The 20,956-nt window shown below is 55.6% G+C and overlaps 1 protein-coding gene across 3 annotated transcripts in view; it reads right to left on the bottom strand.

The window, feature by feature from the left end:
* The window catches only part of NUP98 (nucleoporin 98 and 96 precursor), a 40,443-nt gene that overhangs the window by 10,645 nt on the left and 8,842 nt on the right, over window positions 1-20,956 (bottom strand). For all 3 annotated transcript variants that reach the window (XM_086475539.1, XM_086475548.1, XM_086475556.1), the window contains exons 8-22: window positions 19,115-19,275; window positions 18,210-18,347; window positions 17,495-17,582; window positions 15,701-15,793; window positions 15,159-15,299; window positions 13,370-13,503; window positions 11,674-11,861; window positions 10,896-11,012; window positions 8,804-9,111; window positions 7,595-7,708; window positions 6,697-6,835; window positions 6,256-6,433; window positions 5,754-5,918; window positions 1,535-1,711; window positions 619-772 (exon numbers count right to left, since the gene is read on the bottom strand). In XM_086475539.1, coding sequence (XP_086331665.1) covers window positions 619-772; window positions 1,535-1,711; window positions 5,754-5,918; window positions 6,256-6,433; window positions 6,697-6,835; window positions 7,595-7,708; window positions 8,804-9,111; window positions 10,896-11,012; window positions 11,674-11,861; window positions 13,370-13,503; window positions 15,159-15,299; window positions 15,701-15,793; window positions 17,495-17,582; window positions 18,210-18,347; window positions 19,115-19,275 — 2,295 coding nt within the window. The remainder of the gene's footprint in view (window positions 1-618; window positions 773-1,534; window positions 1,712-5,753; window positions 5,919-6,255; window positions 6,434-6,696; window positions 6,836-7,594; window positions 7,709-8,803; window positions 9,112-10,895; window positions 11,013-11,673; window positions 11,862-13,369; window positions 13,504-15,158; window positions 15,300-15,700; window positions 15,794-17,494; window positions 17,583-18,209; window positions 18,348-19,114; window positions 19,276-20,956) is intronic.

Here is a 20,956-nt window from a genome sequence, read left to right as displayed (position 1 = left end):
AAACAGAAGGGTGGGAACAGCAGCGTGAGCACCAGGTCAGGAGGCAGGGGAGAGCCAGAGGTGCTCCAGCGCCAGAGCAGGTATTCCCCCCGCGGCCCCTGGGAGATGACTCACGCTGGAGCAGGGGAAAAGCGCGAGGAAGAAGGAACGACAGAGAGGAACCGCTACGGGCTGGCCACAACCCGCCGTGCCCCATCCCTGCTGCCCCCTGGAGCGGGCAGGAGATGGAGGAGCCGGGAAGGAAGGAAGGGAGTTGGGCCTGGGGAAGGTGAGGCAGGGTAGGAAAGCGTTGCTTTAATTCGTTGCTAGTTTCCCACCACCTAAACTATTTTAGCTGGCAATAAATCCGTTTTACTCGAGTCTGCTCGCCAGTTACTGTCACAAGCAAAACCATCTCCCTGGTTGTTATCTCAATCCATTTTTCATCTACTTTTCTCCCCCTGTCCTGCTGAGGAGGGCGAGAGACAGAGTGGCTGGTTGGGCATGTGGCTGCTGGCCAAAGCTAACCCACCCCAGCACACAACTGCTCTGCCCCATGTTCAGCCAGGGACAGGATTTCGCCTGCTAATACCAAAATTCAACTCTCTTTCCCACACAATACGTGGTTTCCCACAATACCTGAGTATCTGTTCTGTCCTTGGGATTTTGAGATAGGGAGCCTTGGGGAACAGATCTCTTGAGAAGTATCCGTTTTCACGGGCTGCTTCCCTGGATAATGATCCAGGATCAAATCTAGGTCGTCTTCATCAGCCAGCAAGGAAGCTTTCATAATCTGGAAAGGGGAGGAGGCAAGCCTGCACATTAGCAGTCACTCTCCCCGCAGCAGCGAGCCCATCTCCTCGGCTCCCTGCGCCAGGCAACCCCGATGTGCTGCCCGTGACCAGACGCCGCGCTCCTGCCGCCCCGCGCTTCAAGTCACAGCGGAGGCACAGCTCAGGAGAGCCGAAAGGAAGCCCGCCAGCTGGCGAAGGCTTTCCCAAACCACTACTCAAATCGGGGTCACAGCGCTCGTCAGGACGGGCACCAAGTCCTGAAACAGTCGTGGCTTCTTCCACCTCAGCTCTTCCCACTGTTCAGCTCGAGGAATAACTCCGCTGTTGTCTCCTCACAGATTAAAACACCGCCAGAAGCCCACAAGTGTTCCAGGTACTAGGCTTTCACCAAAAAACCACCGCCCAAACCAAGACCCGTTATGCTATCACCTTGTTTTCCCCAAGCTGGCCCCGAGGCAGTCCTGGAGAGGTGTTAGTTTAGCTTCTCACATTGCCCCCACTTCAGCATTTGGACATCTGATTTCCAGCCTGCAGCTGACTTCAATTTAACGTGAGGCTGTTCATGTCTATAAAGGGTTACGGCAGAGACACGCCCGTCTGATCATACCATAGGTGGGATGTACCGTTCAGTACCAGTTGGTGGGTAAATACCCTTGGGGAGGCAAAGCGAGCAGCCAGAGGTATGACCCCCCCCGCCCCCGAGCAGCCAGAGGTATCACCAAGTCCTCGCCTTCAGAGGGGGGAAGTCACAAGGCACTCACCTGCAAGACGTGGGGGTTAATACCCAGGGTCGAGGCGATGTGAGTGGAAGCAGGCACGGCCTCCTGCTCCTCCATCCTGCTGTCCTCCGCAGCGGGCTCCGGGGGCAGCTCCTGGGTGATGTCCGCCATGTCGCTGTCCAGCTCCACCACCCTGCCCAGCTGCTCCACCTCGGGGGTCTGCGGACACACGCGGAGGCCACGTCAGACCACAACAGAGGCAACAGTTTGCCGGGGAAGAGCATTCAACAGTTTCAACAGTCACGAGCAAACGAAGGGGAGTACTCCCTTGCTTGTGTTGGGACTCGGCATTACGTTTAGGGATGAAGATCTGTAACTGTAACGGGTCTGCGGGGCAAGGGTTTGGCAGCAGGGAGGTTACAGGGGGGGCTTCTGTGAGAAGCTGCCAGAAGCTTCCCCCATGTCAGACACAGCCAACGCCAGCCGGCTCCGAGACGGACCCGCCGCTGGCCAAGGCCGAGCCCATCAGTGACGGTGGTTTCACCTCTGGGATAACGGGGTTAAGAGAGGGAAAAAAGTGATTGTGCAGCGAGAGAGAGGAGTGAGAACAGGGGAGAGAAACACCCTGCAGACACCCAGGGCAGGGCAGGAGGAGGGGCAGGAGGTGCTGCAGGCGCCGGAGCAGCGATTCCCCTGCGGCCTGTGGGGAAGACCCCGGTGAGGCAGGCTGTGCCCCTGCAGCCCGTGGGCAGGGGAGCAGAGGACTGCCTGCACCCCGGGGAGGACCCCACGCCGGAGGAGGTGGGTGCCTGAAGGAGGCTGTGACCCCGGGGGAAGCCTGCACCGGAGCAGGCTCCTGGCAGGACCTGTGGCCCGTGGGGAGAGAGCAGCCCCCGCTGGAGCAGGTTTGCTGCTGGGGACCCCGTGAGGGGGCTCACGCTGGAGCCGTCGGTTCCTGAAGGACGGCACCCCATGGAGGAGACCCACGCTGGAGCAGTTCATGGAGAACTGAACCCGTGGGAAGACTCACGCTGGAGAAGTCATGGGGGACTTTCTCCCGTGAGGGGGACCCCGCACTGGGGCAGGGGAAGCGTGTGAGGAGTCCTCCCCCTGAGGAGGAAGGAGCAGCAGAAAAAAACAGTGATGAGCTGACCCCAACCCCCATTCCCTGTCCCCTGCACCGCTGAGGGGGAGGAGGGAGAGAAATGGGGATCAAAGTTAAGCCCGGGAAAGAAGGGAGGGGTGGGGGGAAGGGGGTTTAAGATTTGGGTTTATTTCTCATTCCTCCTCTCTGAGTTAATTGGTAATAAATCCCATTTTCCTGTGGTCAAGTCTGTTTTGCCCGTGACGGTCAATGCCGAGTGATCTCCCTGTCCTCATCTCAACCCCACAAGCCTGTTGGTGTTTTTTTTCCTCTTCCCTGTCCAGTTAAGGAGGGTGAGCGACAGAGTGGCTTTAGTGGGCACCTGGCATTTTGGTCAGGGTCAACCCACCACAATAACCGACCCCCGCTTCCCTCGGAGCTGTACCCTCACAGTGCAAGTCACAGCGAAGGAGAAGTCAGGGTTCAGCGACGCCCCGCTGAAGGTCCCCAAGTTCTGCCATTCAGTTTAAGAAATGAGTCTTCAGCTTTCCGTTTTCCACGTGACCGACAAAAAGGAAGGGTTTTGCGCACCTGCCTTCCTCCCCTTCTCCCTCACAGTGCTACCGCACACAGAAAGGTTTCCTGGGATGTTTCAGACCACTGAGCAAACCAGCTTAAAAGCAGCGATTCCCCAGCATCGCTGTGTGGTACCAGTGGTGGCTGACGAGCAGACGGGTCACTCTGTGTTTCCCTACCCGTGACGTCGTCCCAGTTAAGATTTGGATATTCCACAACGAACTTCAGAGAGGTTTTATGTGGCCACGAGCCCCTCCGAGACCGCTGGGTCACAGAGCGCGTGTGTGCGTGCCGTTTTGGTTTTCAAATTCAAACCAGGACCCAGCTGCCACCGGACGGGGAAGCTGGGGGGGTCTCAGCAGGCAGCAAAGTCAGCCCTGACCACCGTCACCACCTCTCCTCCTGCCCAGCCGGCCGACCCTCGCAGCCAGCCCCCCCATGCCGGCCCCACGCCGCGCAGCGTGACAGCGTGCCGCAAGCCCTTCGGCGGCGCGCCTGCCCGGCTGCCAGCGGCCGTGGGACGGGACAGGCCCCCCCAGAACGCCGTTCCCCGCCGGTGCCGGGCAGCTGCCGGGCCAAAGCACCCGGCCCAGCAGAAACCAGGCGGTGCCCTCCGGCTGTGCGGTGCCCGGCACTCCTGCCGCGGGACCCTGGCACGCCGCAGTGCCGGCTGTGCCCAACGGCGTTTAGGTGAGCTGCTGCCGCCGGACGGATACTTTGGGCCCCTCTAGCCTGCACGGAGACCTAAACCAGCAGGGCCCGGATGGCTCCGGTGTTTCGACAGAGGTGACGGCTGGATCACGGGCCGTGTAAGAGCAAAAGCAATTCCCAGTCGACGCCGTGTTTTCCTGCCACAGAAGCCATGAAGCTGTTCTGCTGCACAGGCAGCGAAGCAGCAGGATTTGTTCCATCTCCTGGCACTACGGACAGACCCTTGGCCAGAAGGGCTCCAAGCTACCCAAAGCCGTTGGCCAACAAAGAGAAATGCTGCTGTAACGTCTCCTGGTTTCGAAAGGACTGGACCCAGTACCAAAACCACCCAACCAACTCAAAAACGCTCAGCCCGTTTGACAGCACCGCCTCTTCGCCCGGTTTTCATGCTTTGGCTTTGGAGATGCAGGAACAAAACTCTCGCCTCCGCTTCCCTGTCCCATGACCCGTCACGAACACCAGGCACGTGCCAAGCAGCACCTTGGCCCATGACCTCGGTGAGCTGCGAGCTCAGAGGTCGCCTGCCACCGCGGTCACAGGAGGGTGAAACCAAAAGCCAGCGACAAAACCCTCCCGGCACGTCCTGTCCACCGGCTGCACAGCCTCTGCTCAGCCCTCCTGCGCACCCCAACTGCTGAAGGCTGGTTTGCACAACCAGGCAATCAAGAAACCAGTTTTGGGAAAGACAAACCCCAGATCTGCGCTGCACTTGCTGTCTGTTTTACGACAGGTTACTTCAAAAAGCTCCAGGTGGTTCCCAAACGTTTACTGGTCACCCAGAGCAGACTCTATCCCACCAAGGCCAGCGTGCCTCCCTACCGGGCTGGTTTGCACCCACAAGGAGGCAGCTCCTCGTTCAGGTGGACAATATCCATAGTGGTGACCTCTGGAAGACGCAGCTGCAATCAGACCAGCCTTAAACCCACATAAAAGGATTTTTTTAAAAAAATGGAACTCAGGTTAGACCTTAAGGGGTTACCAAGGGAGCGGATAAACCGCTGCCTTCCCTACACGAGGCAGGGGCACACCTCTGAGGATGTCCTATGGGGCTTCAGAAGCAGGCACACCCGACCGAAACGCACTTCACCCAGCATAGAGCCAGCCTTAAAAAAGTCATTTTCAATAAAAACAGAGCACATTAAACTGCAAAGCACGCAGCCTGGCATACCGAGCGACGGTCCAGTCATATTAACACACAGTACCACCCCCGAGGCAGGCAGCAGGAGGGGCTGGAATTATAAACAGGGGCTACAGGAAAGGGGGGGGCTCTTGATCAGGGAGTGAGGTGATGGGACGAGGGGTAACGGTTTCCAGCCGAAAGAGGGGAGATTGAGATGAGAGATGAGGTGGGAATTCTTCACCCTGAGGGCGGTGAGGCACTGGCCCAGGTTGCCCAGAGCAGCCGTGGCTGCCCCCTCCCTGGCAGGGCTCAAGGCCAGGCTGGATGGGGCTGGGAGCGACCTGGTCTGGTGGGAGGTGTCCCTGCCCAGGGCAGGGGGGTTGCACAAGATGACCTGCAAGACCCCTTCCAGCCCAAACCGTGCTGGGATTCCAGGATACGGCACATACTCAGTGTTCACAAAAGCAGGGTTTTCCATAAGCAGTGCAAAGATGCCAAGCTCACTCTAGACCAGAATTTAAACAAGAAACACGGGTTTCAAGCCTTCCCATCCCCCACCCACCCTCAGTACGAAACGCCAAGTACCTTAACGAAAAAGAACATGCAAACCCTCCTCAAGAGGTCGGAGGAGCTACTGAGTTTGCACAAGTCTGTGAAAGGTTTTGCTCTTTATCTTCCGGCCCACTTGTTACTCCAACAGACCCTCCCCAGGCATCAGCTATTCTCCAAACTCCATTGTGTTAATTCCCCTCTGGTCACCGTCCTCCTACCTGAGCCTGAGGCGCCGGCTTGCTGTTCAGGGCCATTTGCTGGGGCGGCAGGTGCCCCGGGGGTGGCACGGGTGTAGTTTTTAACTTCTTTGCGTCTACTTTTGCAGGACGCTCCTCCTCTTCCTCATCTGAATCTTGCAAGCCGTACTTGGAAAAGTGTGCGACCTGTGCAACGAGACGGGCAAACGGGTCACACCTTGGAAGAGAGGTTCCAGGCATCCATTTCTGAGAGGCCTGAGCAAGGAGCTGGCGTTAACTCTCCCGCCCAGACGGCGGCCGTGACGCCTGCAACAAGCCCAGCTTCTGTACAGACCAAGGACACGCGCTGGATGCAGGCCTTATCCGAAGGGAGCTTGGGTGCGGTGAGGACAGGCTGCCCCCTAGCCAAAGCACCTGAGACTGTTTACGGAAGCCTCGCAAAGCGTCTGGATTACAAGTTCTCCGGAGACTCTTAACTTCAGACTGCCGTGTAAGGCACTCTGCACTAGAGCAAGGACGTTACCTTGAACACCCAGGAGCCCGTCTCTGGGCGATACTCCTTGAACTGAGCACCCTGCTTCCGAGACACGGACTCCAGCCTGCCTTCGTAATTCATCTCGGCCAGGCGCTCGGGGCTCTTGATGAGGCAACGAGAGGTTTTGTCTGTGGGCCAGACCCCATCCAAGGTAACTTCTGCTCGTCTGGGAGAGACACAAGTTGAAGAGACTGCAAGGTTTTGACCCATACAGGAGCTGAGAACTGAACACGTGGGTTCAAACCAGCTTTTAACCCCAATTTTGGGTTCAGAAACCTGCAAGTATCTATTAAGCGTATAACGCCGCGACCTGAAGGCCCAGCTCGATTCAGGGTTCTCGGCAGCTGCCTGCAGACGCAGCAGATGCCAACGTGACAAAACCCACCCCCAGCAGCCCCTGTCCCCACGCAGCGCGTGTTCCTGCGTTACCTGTTTAACCCTTCACCAACAGGCGGTTTCCGTTCATCGTCAGGGTAAACAATCACTTCTTTTCTGCGGATGTGGACAATGTCATCCAGATTTAAGTTAGTCAGGTTTACCTCTCCTTCAAAGTAAATCGAGCCATAACCTGCAGAACAAACAAAAACATCACAGTGTGTCCGTGAAACAAGCTGCACACCAGCCAACCTCTGTCCCTGCCATCCTCCTCCCTTCGCCACCTCACCACCTTGTCCCCAGAGCAAGGCACAAGCAACAACCCTGTCCCAGGGTGAGAATACCAAAGTCGCCTTATCAACTCTTTTATAGCCAATTCTTTCGCACAGAAACCTTTTTGTTACCACTTGGCTATCCATCCTGCCCACACACACGCTAAGCGCGCCCTCAGCTGTACAGCATCTTTAGAAAAAGTGTTTTAAACAATAGTGCACACATCTGGGGTGGAGTTCTTCCTTGGTTTTGTTTGGTTTTGGCCCTTTCTTCTCTTTGTTTTTTAAATAAAAGCAGTAAAGAATACAGTTTGGGCTGAAGGCTCTTCACAAGAGCTCTGTCAGCTCCAGCGTAGGTACCACGTAAGCTGGAAGCAGCGACAACCAGGTTTGCACCAACGTTCCAGCAAGTTTGGATTTTACAACTTATGTTTAAGAACAGGAGGTGGCTTAAAAGCTGCAGGTGCTTTTCTTGTTCCCCTAGCCAGGCTTCTCAAGTCACCCCCTCACACAGGCTGCTGGTGGTAGCGGTCTGAAGCACGACCAGCCTTCGCTGCAAGCTGTCCACCACACCAGGGCCCCACTTGTAATCACTCCAGGGCACGGAGCTCCGATTCAGCTCCAGAGCTCCGAAGTCACTGGTTCAACTTCCAGCAACTGGAAGAGCTGTAGGTGCTCACCCTTGCGGCCTATGGTGAAGTCTGTCACCACACACTCCCTTCTGTCACCGGTTGACCTGGCCAGCTCCTCCATGGACGGGATGGTGTAATAGCCGGCTCTTGTCAGAACGATTCCTACAACAGAAAAGTCACTGAGAACGGGGCTGCCAGCAAGATCCCAACTCCAGCACTTCAGGAGCTCCTGGACAACGGCAGGTCCCAAACAAATCGAGAACCAGCGCCACAGAAGCAAACAGAGAAACCAGAAGGCCCCATTTCCCCGGCCTTCAGAGCCCGTTCAGGAGAACCGCCCCGCCAGCTCCTTCCAGCCTCGCAGCCGTCCCCGGCGGTCGGCAGCAAGAAGCACGCCCGCAGCAGCACCGGGCAGGGACGCGCTCTCAGCGGCGGGCTCCTGCTGACCGAGGGGCAGCCCCTTCTGCATTTAACAGCCTCCAGGGCTTTTCCACCTCCTCGTTTCTCTCATCATCCTTCGACTCCACAAAAGCTTCCTGCATCTACACCTGCTCACCATCGCGGCTTCTGAAGGCGTTTCTTTTGAACACGCCACCCGCTAGTTCCACTAGTGCCACACGTTACCTGAAAGGATGAACACATCTTTCCCTCTTCACCTTCTCCAGGTCACTCAAGAGTTTAAAAAAAAAAACCCTCCAACATACATCCCCACCTCTTCAACGGCTATAAAGTCTTAGTTAAAGGGAAAAGCACTGCAGACCTCTCAGCACATTTTCACACTTTCTCTTTTTCAGTTGCACTAAACCCTGAGACGGGAACTGAGTACGGAAAACACAGGCACGACGGCTCCAGAGAGGACAGGGCCATGTTCGATGGTCCACTCCGTCCCCAGCGAGCTCTACAAGGCAGTCTGCGCGCTGGTAACCCCCAAGCATCAGGCTGCTAACTCCGAGACCTGGCTCCTGCACGACAAGTCAACTCACTCTGCTGCTGCACAACACTGACAGAGCGGGTCCTCCTCCCCCCACACGTCTCACCACCTCCATCTAACACAAAATTGGGGATGAAATTAAACGGCTCATTGACCCAGCAGAAAAGATTTCTGCACCAGAAAAGAAAGTCCAGCGAGCAGAATTTGTACTCCTAAGGACAGAGGTGGGAAAGAGAAAAAGCTGAGGGTCCAAGCCAGCAGGAGAGCCGCAGGAAGCGTGCAGGACGCGCTGCCGGGACCCACCCCTCCCGCCCCCCCACACCGACCTGCCGGGTGCAGATGAGGCACCGTTTCGGGCTCCTCCTCGCGCTCATCCTGGAGGGAATCGTCGTGAAAGGAGGCGTCTTCGCTGCTGCCTTCCAGGCCGTTTCGCAAGGCCGCCCGCATGTTCAGAGCCACGATGGTGTCATCCACGCTGTTCTGGGGCTTGTGCACGGGGTTCTCCGGGGTCTGGGGGATGGGCTTGGCAATGGGGTTAGTGTAAAACCTCGTCACTTCGTGGTGATCCTCCTCCTCCTCCTCTCGCTCACCATCTTGCCCGTGGTTCTCATCGGGCGCTACTGACAAAAAGAACCTGAAGAAACGAAGAATAAAGTTGAATTATCCAGTTCTAAGGGACTTGCATCAACATCAAAATTCGGGTGTCTTCTCTCATAAAAAAGCGACTAGGACCACCACAGGAAGGGCAGAGTCGGCAGACTGAGGGAAGCCATTACTCCCCTTCACTCTGCCCTTGTTACACCACCTCTGCCATTTTGCATCAAATCTTGGGCTCCCACTGCAAGAAAGCTAGTGGTAAGACCAGGACAGGGCTATCGTGCTGGTTGGGGGACTACAGCACATGCCCTGTGAGGAGAGCTTGAGAGAAACGGGTGCCACAGACACGTGTGGCGGAAGGACGAGAAGCAACAGCCAAATTAAAGCAGGGAAATCCAAGAGGACAGTCAAGCATTGGAACAGGAACCCAGAAAGGTTGGGGAATCTCTGTCTGTGGAGATTAGGGGACTGGAGCATCCCTCCCACGAGGAAAGGCTGCAAGACCTGGGGCTCTTCAGCCCGGAGAAGAGAAGACCGAGAGGGGACCTTATCAACACTTATCAATATCTAAAGGTGGGCGTCAAGAGGACGGGGCCAGGCTCTTCCCAGTGGTGCCCAGTGACAGGACAAGGGGCAATGGGCACAAACTGGAGCACGGGGAGTTCCACCTGAACGTGAGGAAAAACTTCTTTACCCTGAGGGTGACAGCACTGGAACAGGCTGCCCAGGGAGGTTGTGGAGTCTCCTTTCCTGGAGATATTGAAAACCCTCCTGGACGCAGTGCTGTGTGACCTGCTCTGGGTGACCCTGCTTTGGCAGGGGGTGGGACTGGATGATCCCCAGAGGTCCCTTCCAGCCCCCACCGTTCTGTGATTCTGTCTGAGAGACCCCACCGGCCAAAGCCCACAACCACCAGCTCTCAATTCAGCGCTGAGTCTGCTTGAGGAACAGAGACCTCCCAAGGTCACTTCCAGCTGAGATTCAACGATTTCCGTACAAGGCTGTTACAGACTTTTGTGCCCAAAGCACACACAGTTTTAGAAGGACGGGATCGTTAGGTCTTGTGAGCACCGCTTGAGAACACGGCTGTGACAGCCACTCCAAAAGAGGAGCTTCAGAGCTGCCTGTCGCACCTGGCTGCTGGCAACGCAGCTAACGAACGCCTCTGCCCCAGTATGAACCGCCCACGTCAGGACTGAAGTGATCAAACAAAGCTCCCCCCTCCCCTCATCAGTTCTTCCTTCTAATAGCTTTAAATAAAACAAAAATGTTGAGCTGGTTGGGAACTTTTCCAGCCTCTGATTAAAAAAAAAAAATTAATCTGAAATACAGCTGCAGATTTTGAGAGGAAGCAGTTATTCAGGCGTCTGGGGGGAAGAACCTGACAGATTTCTTATTTTAATATGTAGAAACCACATTACTGTGACGAGACGTTTGGGTCAGCGCAGCTTCCTTGCAATCCCCACATTACTGAGGAGAACTAAGCAGGAGGAGAGGTTCTTCTCACCCAGGGTCAGGTCTATCAGCTCCATCAAGAAAGGGCTGAGTTTCTGGCTAGAGGGACTGAAGCGTGGCACCCCCGGAGGAGCTGTTCCGCTTTGAACTCCTCATTTCGGACGGAATGAATCGGCACCGACCCCACGGGAAGAGCACACGGCTGTTTAAGAGGAAGTGAACCCCACAACAGGCCAACCTGCTTCCAGGGAACAGCTAAGGCGACACCCCTGAAAACAACCACCTTCCCCACCACCACTACCGTCAGAGGGGCGCGACCCGTTTGCGTTTCTCCAGGACAAGCACCCGCACGACGCACCGACGTACCGATCTCCGTTCTCTGGATACTCTGATGGAGAGGCCAGGTCTTCATTTTCACGATTGACAGGTGAGAACAGATCGCTACTGTTGAGATTCTTCAAGACCAACTTCTTGATGCTCTTCCTAAATAAAGCACCAAAGAGAAATGTGGATAAAGGCCCTGCGTAAATACAGATTCCATGCTTCATTCGCGTGCTCCAGGGGCCAGGAACCGGCCGTACAAGAGCTGTCCTCGCACTCAGGACGTAGGAAGTCTTCTGAAAGAGCACTGGAGTAGACCAGATACTAAAACTCTTTCTGAAATTCCACTCAAGGCTTTGGTTCCTCAAACGTACAAGTCATTGTGTCCTGGTTTGACTATTCATTTCTCCCAGAACCATCTGTGTGTCTGGAATAGAACCAGTGCCTGGCTATGAAAACACCAGACCCCTGCCTTCATACCGGGTGCATGAGCAAACCCAATGGCACGTCTACCTCAGAAGCAGGAACTATTACAGGTTTTCCTTATAACACCCCTAATTGACTTCCAGAAGCTTTGCTCCAGTCACGGGATGACCTCATTTTACAGCTTATTTGGCTGTAACAGTTTAAGCTGACCATTTTCACCAGCTCTACAAAAAACACTTCTATTCAAATTTTACAGGAAACCCGTTACTGCTACTCATATCTGAACGTGGTCCCAGAACAGCCAGGGAATTCAGGGCGCCAGGCAGAAGTTCACTCAATCTGGTCATAACATTCCTGCACCGCCTCCTCCCTCCGACGTACACCAAATAAAACTAACTTTGGCATGAAGGCCCCGTTGGACAGGGACGGCTCGTCGTCATCCAGACCGTCGAAGAGATGCGACTTGGCAGAGCCAGCGGACTGCAAAGCTTTCGGTCGCACTCTGGTGGCTGGACGGGGAGTCAGCTTGTAGTGGGTGGGGGTCGTTAAGGCTTTCTGAGCTGCTGGGTTAGTTGGTTTCAGCCTCTGAAACGGAAAGATGTAGAATTGGGACTTTTCGTACCACTTACCGTAAGGGTTTGGGGACAGCGCGACCGCCTGCCTGGCTGAGGCCCTCCAGGCCAGAACCTCCGACACGCCGAGGGGACAGCACGCAGCAGAGGGAGCCACAGGCAAAACCAGAGAGACAAAGCTGGGCCACGGAACCAACGCCAACGGCCAGAAGTCTCCAGTCCTCCACTGCTGGGCCAGTAAGACCCTCCAGGCACAGCTTTGGGGAGGGTCAACCTGGAGCTCCTGTGCAGGCTGAGTGAGTGTGGGGAGAGCTACTGGTGTGGGCACCCCGTCCCGGGGGTGCCAGCACGCGCGGGAGGGGAAGCCTCAGTGCCTGGAGCAGAGCAGGGTCTGCGCCCCAGCCCCGGGACAGGACCCGTGCGTCCCCCATGTGTATCTGCTTTGGGGGACAAGGGAGGGTCTCAGCAACATCTGCTGCAACGAGACCACCGCTCCCGGGCCTGCGCGCCTGGGCGCCAGCCGCTGGCCGCGGGGGACTGGCAGAGCCCCTTGCAGCACCCCCAAACCTCACGGGGGGAGGGCGTGCACGTGCCATTCGCTCGCAAGCTTCAAGCTGGACTGGCCCCGGGCCCTGGCAGGGGTACGGGCGAGGCAGAGGGCTCGGGCTGATGTCGAGGGATCCGTGAGCACAGGGTGCCCGTGAAACGGGGGTGTGAGGGGGTGCATCCTTTGGCAGCCTCGAGCTGGAGCAGCCTGCTCCGTGGAGAGGGCTCAAGGTCTGGGCAGGGCTACTGGATGGACAGAGGGGCCACGGGAAGGCTCGAGGGTGAATCTACAGAGTGACCACGGGCGCTTTCACCAGGCAGCTTCGAGCCTTATCAGCCAAGGAGGGGGAAGGGGACGTGGCTGCGTGGGCTCATGTTTTATGGGAGTCCTGGGAGTGCCACACGTGGGTGCTGGTGAAGGCAGGGCCGTGTCAGCGCACTGGGATACAGGCTCAGCTTCACAACTGACTGCACCTGCCAAGGGGAAAGCAACAGCCACACCACCAGCCGGAGAAGGGGACCCCTGATCTCTGGGGGTACTGTGCTGGGCTTCAGCAGCTGGGCAGGAGTCATCTCTAGCCCTGGAGTCTGCCCAGGGGCAGCAGCTATTTAGAACCCCCCTTAACACTTAAAAAGCCTGACAAGTATTTGTGTTTTAAAACAATGGTTTGTCAGAGACTGTCCTAAGAGGCGTCACAAGCAAAGCTCAAGCTAAGCACCAAAACATTCCAAGCATGGACAATTACACTTCTCAACGGCAGCAGTGAGCACTACGAGAGCTCCAAAGCCCCAAGGCTCTGTCTGACGCAGGCAGTCTGCATCCTGGAGAGCCTGAAAACCCACTGCACCAGTACCAGAAGACAGACGGCAACTTACTTGGCTGCTCGCTGCGTACTTAAGTGAAGACAGTGAGCACAAACCAAAGTCACTTCAAAGCCTACCCAGAAGGTAAGTTTAATGTTTACATGCACTCACCTCTTCTTTCTTCTTCGGGTCTGACATGGGGTTTCTGAAGAGCGGAGAGTCTCCGAAGGGCGAGTAAGTCAGGCTGTTGAGGTGCTGCTGAAGGACTGCTTGCTGGGCTGCTGATGCATTTGGGTCTGTCAGTGCTGTAAAGAGAACACCGTCTTTTAGTTTTACCAGTTTGACTAATAGAACCAAGGCAGGTAGAAAAGACACCCTCCCAGTCAGGACCTCCTCAGGAATTCAAGTTGCTGTACACACTTCAGCGTTCCTTCCCCCTCCTCTTCAGTCACCATCTCTGCAGCAGGCTGAAGGAAACAAATCAGATTCTGCTCCTTCATTAGAATTTCCAGCCACATTCAGTGAACTTTTATCGGTGAAACGCTGAAGGTGTGGAGAGCTATGCCTGCCAAAACCTGTAACTCCTACATTTGACTTTGGAAACATCTTTTAAGGAAAAAAGAAAATGGAAAAAAAATCTGTGACGCTATGTTTTGATATTCTTGCTACCGCCATCAAACTTACAGGTCTGGAGTCCTCTCTGCAGCAACGGTCTCTTAATTTTGTCTCTCCATGTTCTAGCATCTAATTTTAACTCCCATTAAAAAACTAAGTGTTCACACTACGAAGTGTTTCAAGCAACCTAAAAGCAGCTTAATTCTAGTTCCAAAAAAAGCTTCCGAGGTTCAATTTGAGATTGAATTCGTGTGTCCCCAAAGAAGAACAAAACCACTCTGCGAAACAACGGCTTGCTGTCAGCCAAAGCCTGCAGGGAAGCCACGGCTGGAGTCTGAGGCACCCGGTTCCTCCCAGAGCCAAAGCCGGCTGAGCTGAGCCGATGGGAACCGGCGAGACCCCTCCCTGCACCGCCCCACTGCAGGAGGCGATCCCTGACTACCAACAGCTTGCTTGGGCCTGCCTTCCCACACGGTGTTGCGTGCCACGTGTGTCACTGACCCCCTGCCCCAAGTTTAAAACCATTTTCCTGAAATCACAGCCTCAGGGGGCTACAGCATCCGTTATGGGGGGGACTACCAGGGAGGGGAGCGAGAGGACGAGGGGTAACGGTTTCAAACTGAAAGAGGGGAGATTGAGATGAAATATTACGTGGAAATTCTTTCCTGTGATGATGGTGAGGCCCTGGCCCAGCTTGCCCAGAGCAGCTGTGGCTGTCCCCTCCCTGGCAGGGCTCAAGGCCAGGCTGGATGGGGCTGGGAGCAACCTGGTCTGGTGGGAGGTGTCCCTGCCCAGGGCAGGGAGTGGGAACTGGGTGGTCTTTAAGGTCCTTCCAACCCCAACTGTTCCGTGTACGCCGTTCACTGGCAGTGCTCAGATCTGCCAACCAGGGTGAACAAACGCTGCTAGAAACAGTGGAGCCTTTAACTTAAAAAATGGCAGCCCAAGGGCCTGCAGCCGAAGAGCATTTGTTTCGCCAGCAGCACAGCACAGCTGCTCCTTCAGTCCCTCCAGCCATCCCGCCCGGAAACACCGAAGAAGCTACCGCCACATTTCCCTTGCTTCGATTTTTTTTGTAAGCACCTACAGCTGCTGCCCCAAATCCAGCGATGGGAAATACGTCAGTAATCTTGAAGACAAAGCTCTAAAACAGCTGCAATTAGTAATGTCAAGCAACTTCCCACTACTTAAAAAAATACAGACGTTATTAGCACAAAACCACATCATTAACATCATCTCCACTGCTACTCAAATATTTTTTCCCCCTCCAAAGCACCTGGGTGGGACGTGCTCCTACACGTGAAACAAGGGGGGAAGCAGCAGTTAAACCCGCGTTAACACTCACCTACGGCGGGCTGAGGGGCTCCAAAGCCCAGCGTGGCTGTTGATGTGTTGAACCCCGGTGCTCCGAACGCGCCCGTTCCCAGCGTTCCACCAAGCTTCGGCTGGGTGTTTCCAAACAAAGACGTCTGCCCTGCCCCGAGAGCTGCGGCAGGAGAGAGAACTCGGTTACTACAAGGCTGTGACAAACGCACAAGCCAAATCATCCCACAAGGAAGAATCATTTGTTAAATCACAAGAAACGTTCAAGGCATCCGTGAACGCTGCAGACACCGAAGACTCGTGTGATCAGAGCAGAGGCTCCCGACCCAGGGCAGCCTGGAGCTCAAACCCCAGCTCTGAGCCGTTTCCCGCCCCTGTCAGCAATGGTGCCTACGATTTCTAACGGGTTGCTCAGCACGGCGTCAGCCAGCTCTGCTCGGCTCTGACTCGTGACTTCGAGCTCAAACAGCCTCTACCGCCCCAGAGCTCGCACGTCAGACCGAGGGGTACCGCCACTGAAGTCTGAGCTTAGGCCGACACTAAATAAGCTGCTAAACTGCTTACCTGTTCCAAACCCCGTTCCAAGTCCGGTTCCCAGAGTCCCAGTTGCAGGCTTATTTCCAAACAAACTATTTCCAGCGGTGTTGGCACCAAAACCTTCGAGAAGAGCAGCAGCAGCTCATTAACCTACACTATCAGAGATTAAACTACAGTGTATTTGAGCAAGCAAGCACCGCCCGCCCACAGACAGCCCCGCCGCAGTTAAGGGCGAACTTCAACGCGGTTCCCAGCAACGCAAGGTGAGCTGACAAGCAGCAAGGAGGGACTCCAACGGCACAGACCCTGCAACACTGAGAACGGCAGGACTGGTTTGCCTCCTTAGCGTTTCAATTCGTTAGAAACTCCAAAGCTTTACTGAAAGCCAGAGCGGACAAGATGAGACTGTATCCGGCAACAGAACAAAATGCATTCAGTTTCTTCGCTGCCCGGAAGGAACAATCCCATTTTATACTGTTTATACCACACACGGCCTTCTCTGAGTCCTACCGACACAGCAGGTAAGGACTCAGACGGGTACAAGCACCCACCGCAAAGGCCCATCTCCAGCTGTCACTTGGCACACCCCAAATCTAGCATTAGGGACATTAGCTCTTCACCCGAAGACTGTGAAACCGCCCCGGGGTTGGTCAACCTGCAGAGACAGCCCTAAACCAGACACCCGCCGCCACGGAGCAGCAGCAGAGACCCCGTGGAACCAAACCCCGTTCCTCTGCGAGCTGCACCACTGCCGGTAACGCAGGCACGTCAGCACACGCGTGCTACGGTCAGGATTACTCGCTACCACACAGCGTCACCGCGCTAAGGGGGCTACGAAGATCCTGGAGAACAGCAGAAAAGAGCCTGGGAAGCAGCTTTGACGAGCACCGCGATACCAGTTTGCCCGAGGCCGGTCACCACAACGCCATGGCACTCGCTGAGGTGCTGCCCCGGCAGTCTGAGAGCGGGACAGCCTCCTCCCCTGCCTACTCCAGCAGGCTGGCATGGCAAGCTAATTGCGTTTTAGACTTTGTTGCTGGTATTAAAACCTAAGAAAAAACAGACAGACAGACTTCAGGAGCTAAGACCACGCCTGCTCTCTTTCAGGAATACAGTTTTGGTGCTCCGAGTCAAGAAAAACACCCACCACCAAAGCCGGTTTCCACCGAAGTCCTGTGAAGGAGGACTGCTGTTTACCTGAACTATCACTACAACTTCTGCTCAGCCACACGCTCCTCCAACACCAGCTCTCCAACGGCAGCCTCAGAGGCCAGCATTACCCCAAGACCCAGTCCGTCAGCCCTGCGATCCTTCACACCACGCAGGACAGCAGCAGCTACCACTTCAGCTGGAACTGTTTCGCTTTACCCTCGCTCCAGCGCGAGATCTCCACATCCCTGCCCTCAAGCTACAGATGTCCTACTGCCCTCAGCTCTCCTTTGCAACCACAGCACATTCACAGCCTCTTAACGAACCTCTCTGTTTCCTGAATTCTTTGATTTCAGTAGTTTTCAATCCTTAAACCTTCTCTTTAACACCCATCAAAGCAGTGGCACTTCACTGTCTACCTTCCGAGTCAGGGAGCACCCCCAGAGGAAAGGTATAAAACAGCATCCAAGGTGTCTCCCTGCAGCAACATGCATCAGAAGCACGGCTTACCTGAGAATTTTAACATTCATAACCATTTAGCATGCAGTACTCAGCAGCCAGGTGTGTGGTATACACAGTATAGTTTCAAGTGACTGAAATCCCACTTTTTTTAATATGTACCAAAACTGGAAGTGTTTGTATTGGTTCCTAAAGTCAGGGTTGGTTTGTTACCAAAGAGCCCGCCGCCAGTGGTTGTACCAAACGAGGGAGCACTGGTCGTGGTGGTTCCAAATCCAGCAGGCTTGTTACCAAACAGGGTCTGAAAGGAAGCAAACAGGAATTTAGAACCTGACAGACTCATTAAAAGAACTGCAGCAGCGTCTGGCTGCAGGCAAGAAAGCCCAACTAAAGCCAAGCACAACTCCCACCCAGAACGCAGGCTCCCAGCAGCGGGGAGTTGCCTGCAAGCCACATGCACCGGTACAGGGCAAGCACCTTCTGCAAACAAGTGCTACGGCTGGACTCGATCCTAAGGGCCTGCTCCAACCGGAACGATTCGATGATGTTCACCCCGTTACAGCCAAAACGACCGAGGATCAAGAACCCAGCCCGGTTTTGGCTGAACCGCCCCCACAACCCAAACGCCTGTATGCTCACCGCTGCGCTGAGCGACCCCAGCAATACCCAGGCAGCAGCGAGACGCTCGGTCCCTCTTGCTGTCTTATCCCTCAAGCCACTGCTTGTTAAACAAGTTATTTCCACTCCACTCCACGTGCTTTACCCCAGCCTCCTGTTCACACAAAGCCACGCGATTTTCGCACCTTAACTCTCAAGACAACGCTACTTTCACGGAGGACAAAACTCAGGAAGAGGGCTCTAAGCCATTTGCTTTTTTTTTTCCCCTTTTAAATTCTTTATTTTTTTTATTATTAAGGCACAGACATACCGAACCGCCAACACCAAACCCTGTGTTCGCTTGTCCAAAAAGGCCAGTTCCGGTTCCAAATCCAGTACCAGCGTTGGTATTGGCGGCTGTTCCAAAAAGGCCTCCCGGCTGTGAGGGCTGGGTCACCCCAAAGAGACCCTAGGAACAGGAACCAGGTTAAGGTGAGGCTGCTTTTCCAAGCCTAGCACGGACGGTAACAGAACTAACACGCCGAGCCCGTCAATAAAGCCATGCTGCAACGTCACCCCTTTTGCTGGGGGAGGAAGGGGGGTGAAAAGCATTTCAGCAGCTTTAGTCAGTCTCCGAGAAATTAGTTACAAAAAGGAAATAAAATTCTAAAATCAAAGAATTTATGCTCCATGCTTGAAAGACTGGCATTTCCTTGTCACTTTGAGCGAGGCAGATGGCAAATAACCACGTCACGGAGCTTTCTGGGAGAAGTCACAGCATGTTCAGGAAGAATTTAGTGGATCTGGAGCCACAGCCCCAGCTCTGCAGCTTGTCACAGCGAGGCACCGTGCTCCTCTCAGAGGAGCCCGCGAAAGCTGCTCATCAGTCAAGCACAGAACCGTCAGCAGCGACTACACCCCGTTAACAACAGCGTTACGCTGTCCACGTGAACGTGCCAGGGAACGCCTGAACGGGCAGAGCGCGGGCTGCCTGAAGGAGGGAACGGGAAAAGTGACTCGTTAAGCCCTACTGCTGTCCCGTTACCATGGGTGGAAGGTTTGGACCGGCAGGGAGCCGCCCGCTCAGCCCACAGCGTTCAGAGCTTCGCACCCTCGCTCGACGAGGCTGTGCTACAACTCGAGGACGATCCGAGTCACTACCAGCAGCCTCCTGCGCCCACCTGGGGCCGCTGCACCACGACCTGCTCCTTTCAAGGTCCCAGCCGCTCCGCTTACCATGGTGTTCGTGTTCGGCTGCCCTAGCGTGGTATTCCCAAACGAGAAGCCCGTGTTCTGCGTCGTCGTGGCCTGGCCAAAGGGTTTGTTAAACAGGCTTGTGGTTTGAGACTGCTGACCAAACAGACCCCCTGTTGTCCCCGTTCCAAAGCCAGTCGTACCTACAACACACAACACACTCGTTAAACAACCCTCGAGCCTGTATCCGAACCCACGCCGCTTCCACGCTCGGCACATGCGGAAAGGAAAGGCGTTTCAGCTCACGGCACAGCCCAGGACCCCCCCCCCCCCAGCACAGCACCCGAGCGCAGCAGCACCTGCCAGACCTTCCCCAGGTTCTCCTCGCCCTAAAGCCAGCAGGAGCGTCACACCCCAGAGCCACCAGCGCCTTCCCCTCACCAAGGCACCAGCTCCGAAACGCCCCGTTTGGTCTCGGCTGTCCAGAGAAAACGCTGCCACGAGCGCCCGGGAAGCGCCGGCTGGGCCAGCGGCGGGCAGGCAGCCCCTGCTCCACCACCCCCACCACCACCCCCACCCCCACCACACACCCTGGACCTCAGCACCAACCACCACCTCCCTTTCTCTCCCCAAACGGGCTGTGCACACGCGGGACAAGCGGCGCGGGCAGAGCCGAGAGCGTTGGCTGCTGCTCACACCGGAGCCCAGCGGAGCCCTCGGGTACCTCGATAAACCACCCCTCCGCGGGGGGCGGAGGAAGGCGGCCGCCCCTACGCTCGTCCTCCTGGTGGGCAGCGGCTCAGCTCGACCCACCCAGGCCTGAGGCGAGCCCCGAGGCCGGCAGGGCCAGTCATCAAGGACGGACAGTCCTGCCCCAGACACACAGACTGTCCCACAGCAGGGAACCGCTGCTGTTCCTGCCGACCGGGGGGATTTCATCTTCCTTTCACAGCCCAACCCCCCCCACAAACACCCACCGACTTCCAGGGCTGCAGAAGCAGCTAATTAAAACACAGTTTGTGTTTGAACGTTTCAGCACTGTTTGTTTTAGGCCAGGTTCAAAAAGGTGCACCAAGGGGTCAGCACAACGGACCTGCAACTACCAACTGCAGGGAAAAAGGAGGGTTTACCGCTCTTGGAAGAAGGGGCAGGCAAAAAGGAGGGTTTACCGCTCTTGGAAGAAGGGGCAGGGAAAAAGGAGGGTTTACTGCTCTTGGAAGAAGGGGCAGGCAACTCAAGAAGACTTTAGGGAGCTTGTTAGGTCACGCAGAGGGAAAATTAGAGGCAAAAGCCCAACTAGAACTCAGATTGGCCGCTGCCATGACAGACAACAAAAAACGTTCCTACAAATACATTAACAACAAAAAGAGCCGAGGAGAATCCCCATCCTCTATGGGAGGGGAGCACTGTCACCAAGGATGAGGAAAGGGCCAAGGTACTTAACGCCTTCTTTCCTCAGCCTTTAACACTGAGACAAGCAATCTGCTGGACCACCAGCACCCAGGGCTGGAAGCTGGGGACCGAGAGCAGAATAAAGCCCCCATACTTCAGGAGGAGGCAGTTAAAGTCCTGCTTTGCCACCTGGACATCCACAAGACCATGGGGCCGGACGGGATCCACCCAAGAGTATGAGGGAGCTGGTGGAGGAGCTGGCCAAACCACTCTCCATCATTTGTCAGAAGTCCTGGTCAACAGGGGAGGTCCCAGATGACTGGAGGCTTGCCAATGTGACTCCCACCTACAAGAAGGGCCAGGAGGAGGATCCGGGGAACCACAGGCCCGTCAGCCTGACCTCGGCGCTGGGGAAGATCATGGAATGGTTCATCTTGAGGGTGCTCACACGGCAGGTGCAGGATAACCAGGCACTCAGGCCCAGCCAGCGTG

The sequence above is a fragment of the Leptosomus discolor genome, chromosome 1 (genome assembly GCF_034619465.1).
Source record: "Leptosomus discolor isolate bLepDis1 chromosome 1, bLepDis1.hap2, whole genome shotgun sequence".
Lineage (NCBI taxonomy): Eukaryota > Metazoa > Chordata > Aves > Leptosomiformes > Leptosomidae > Leptosomus > Leptosomus discolor.
Note: the sequence above shows the minus strand (reverse complement) of the source record. Positions and strands in the feature narration are given on the sequence as shown.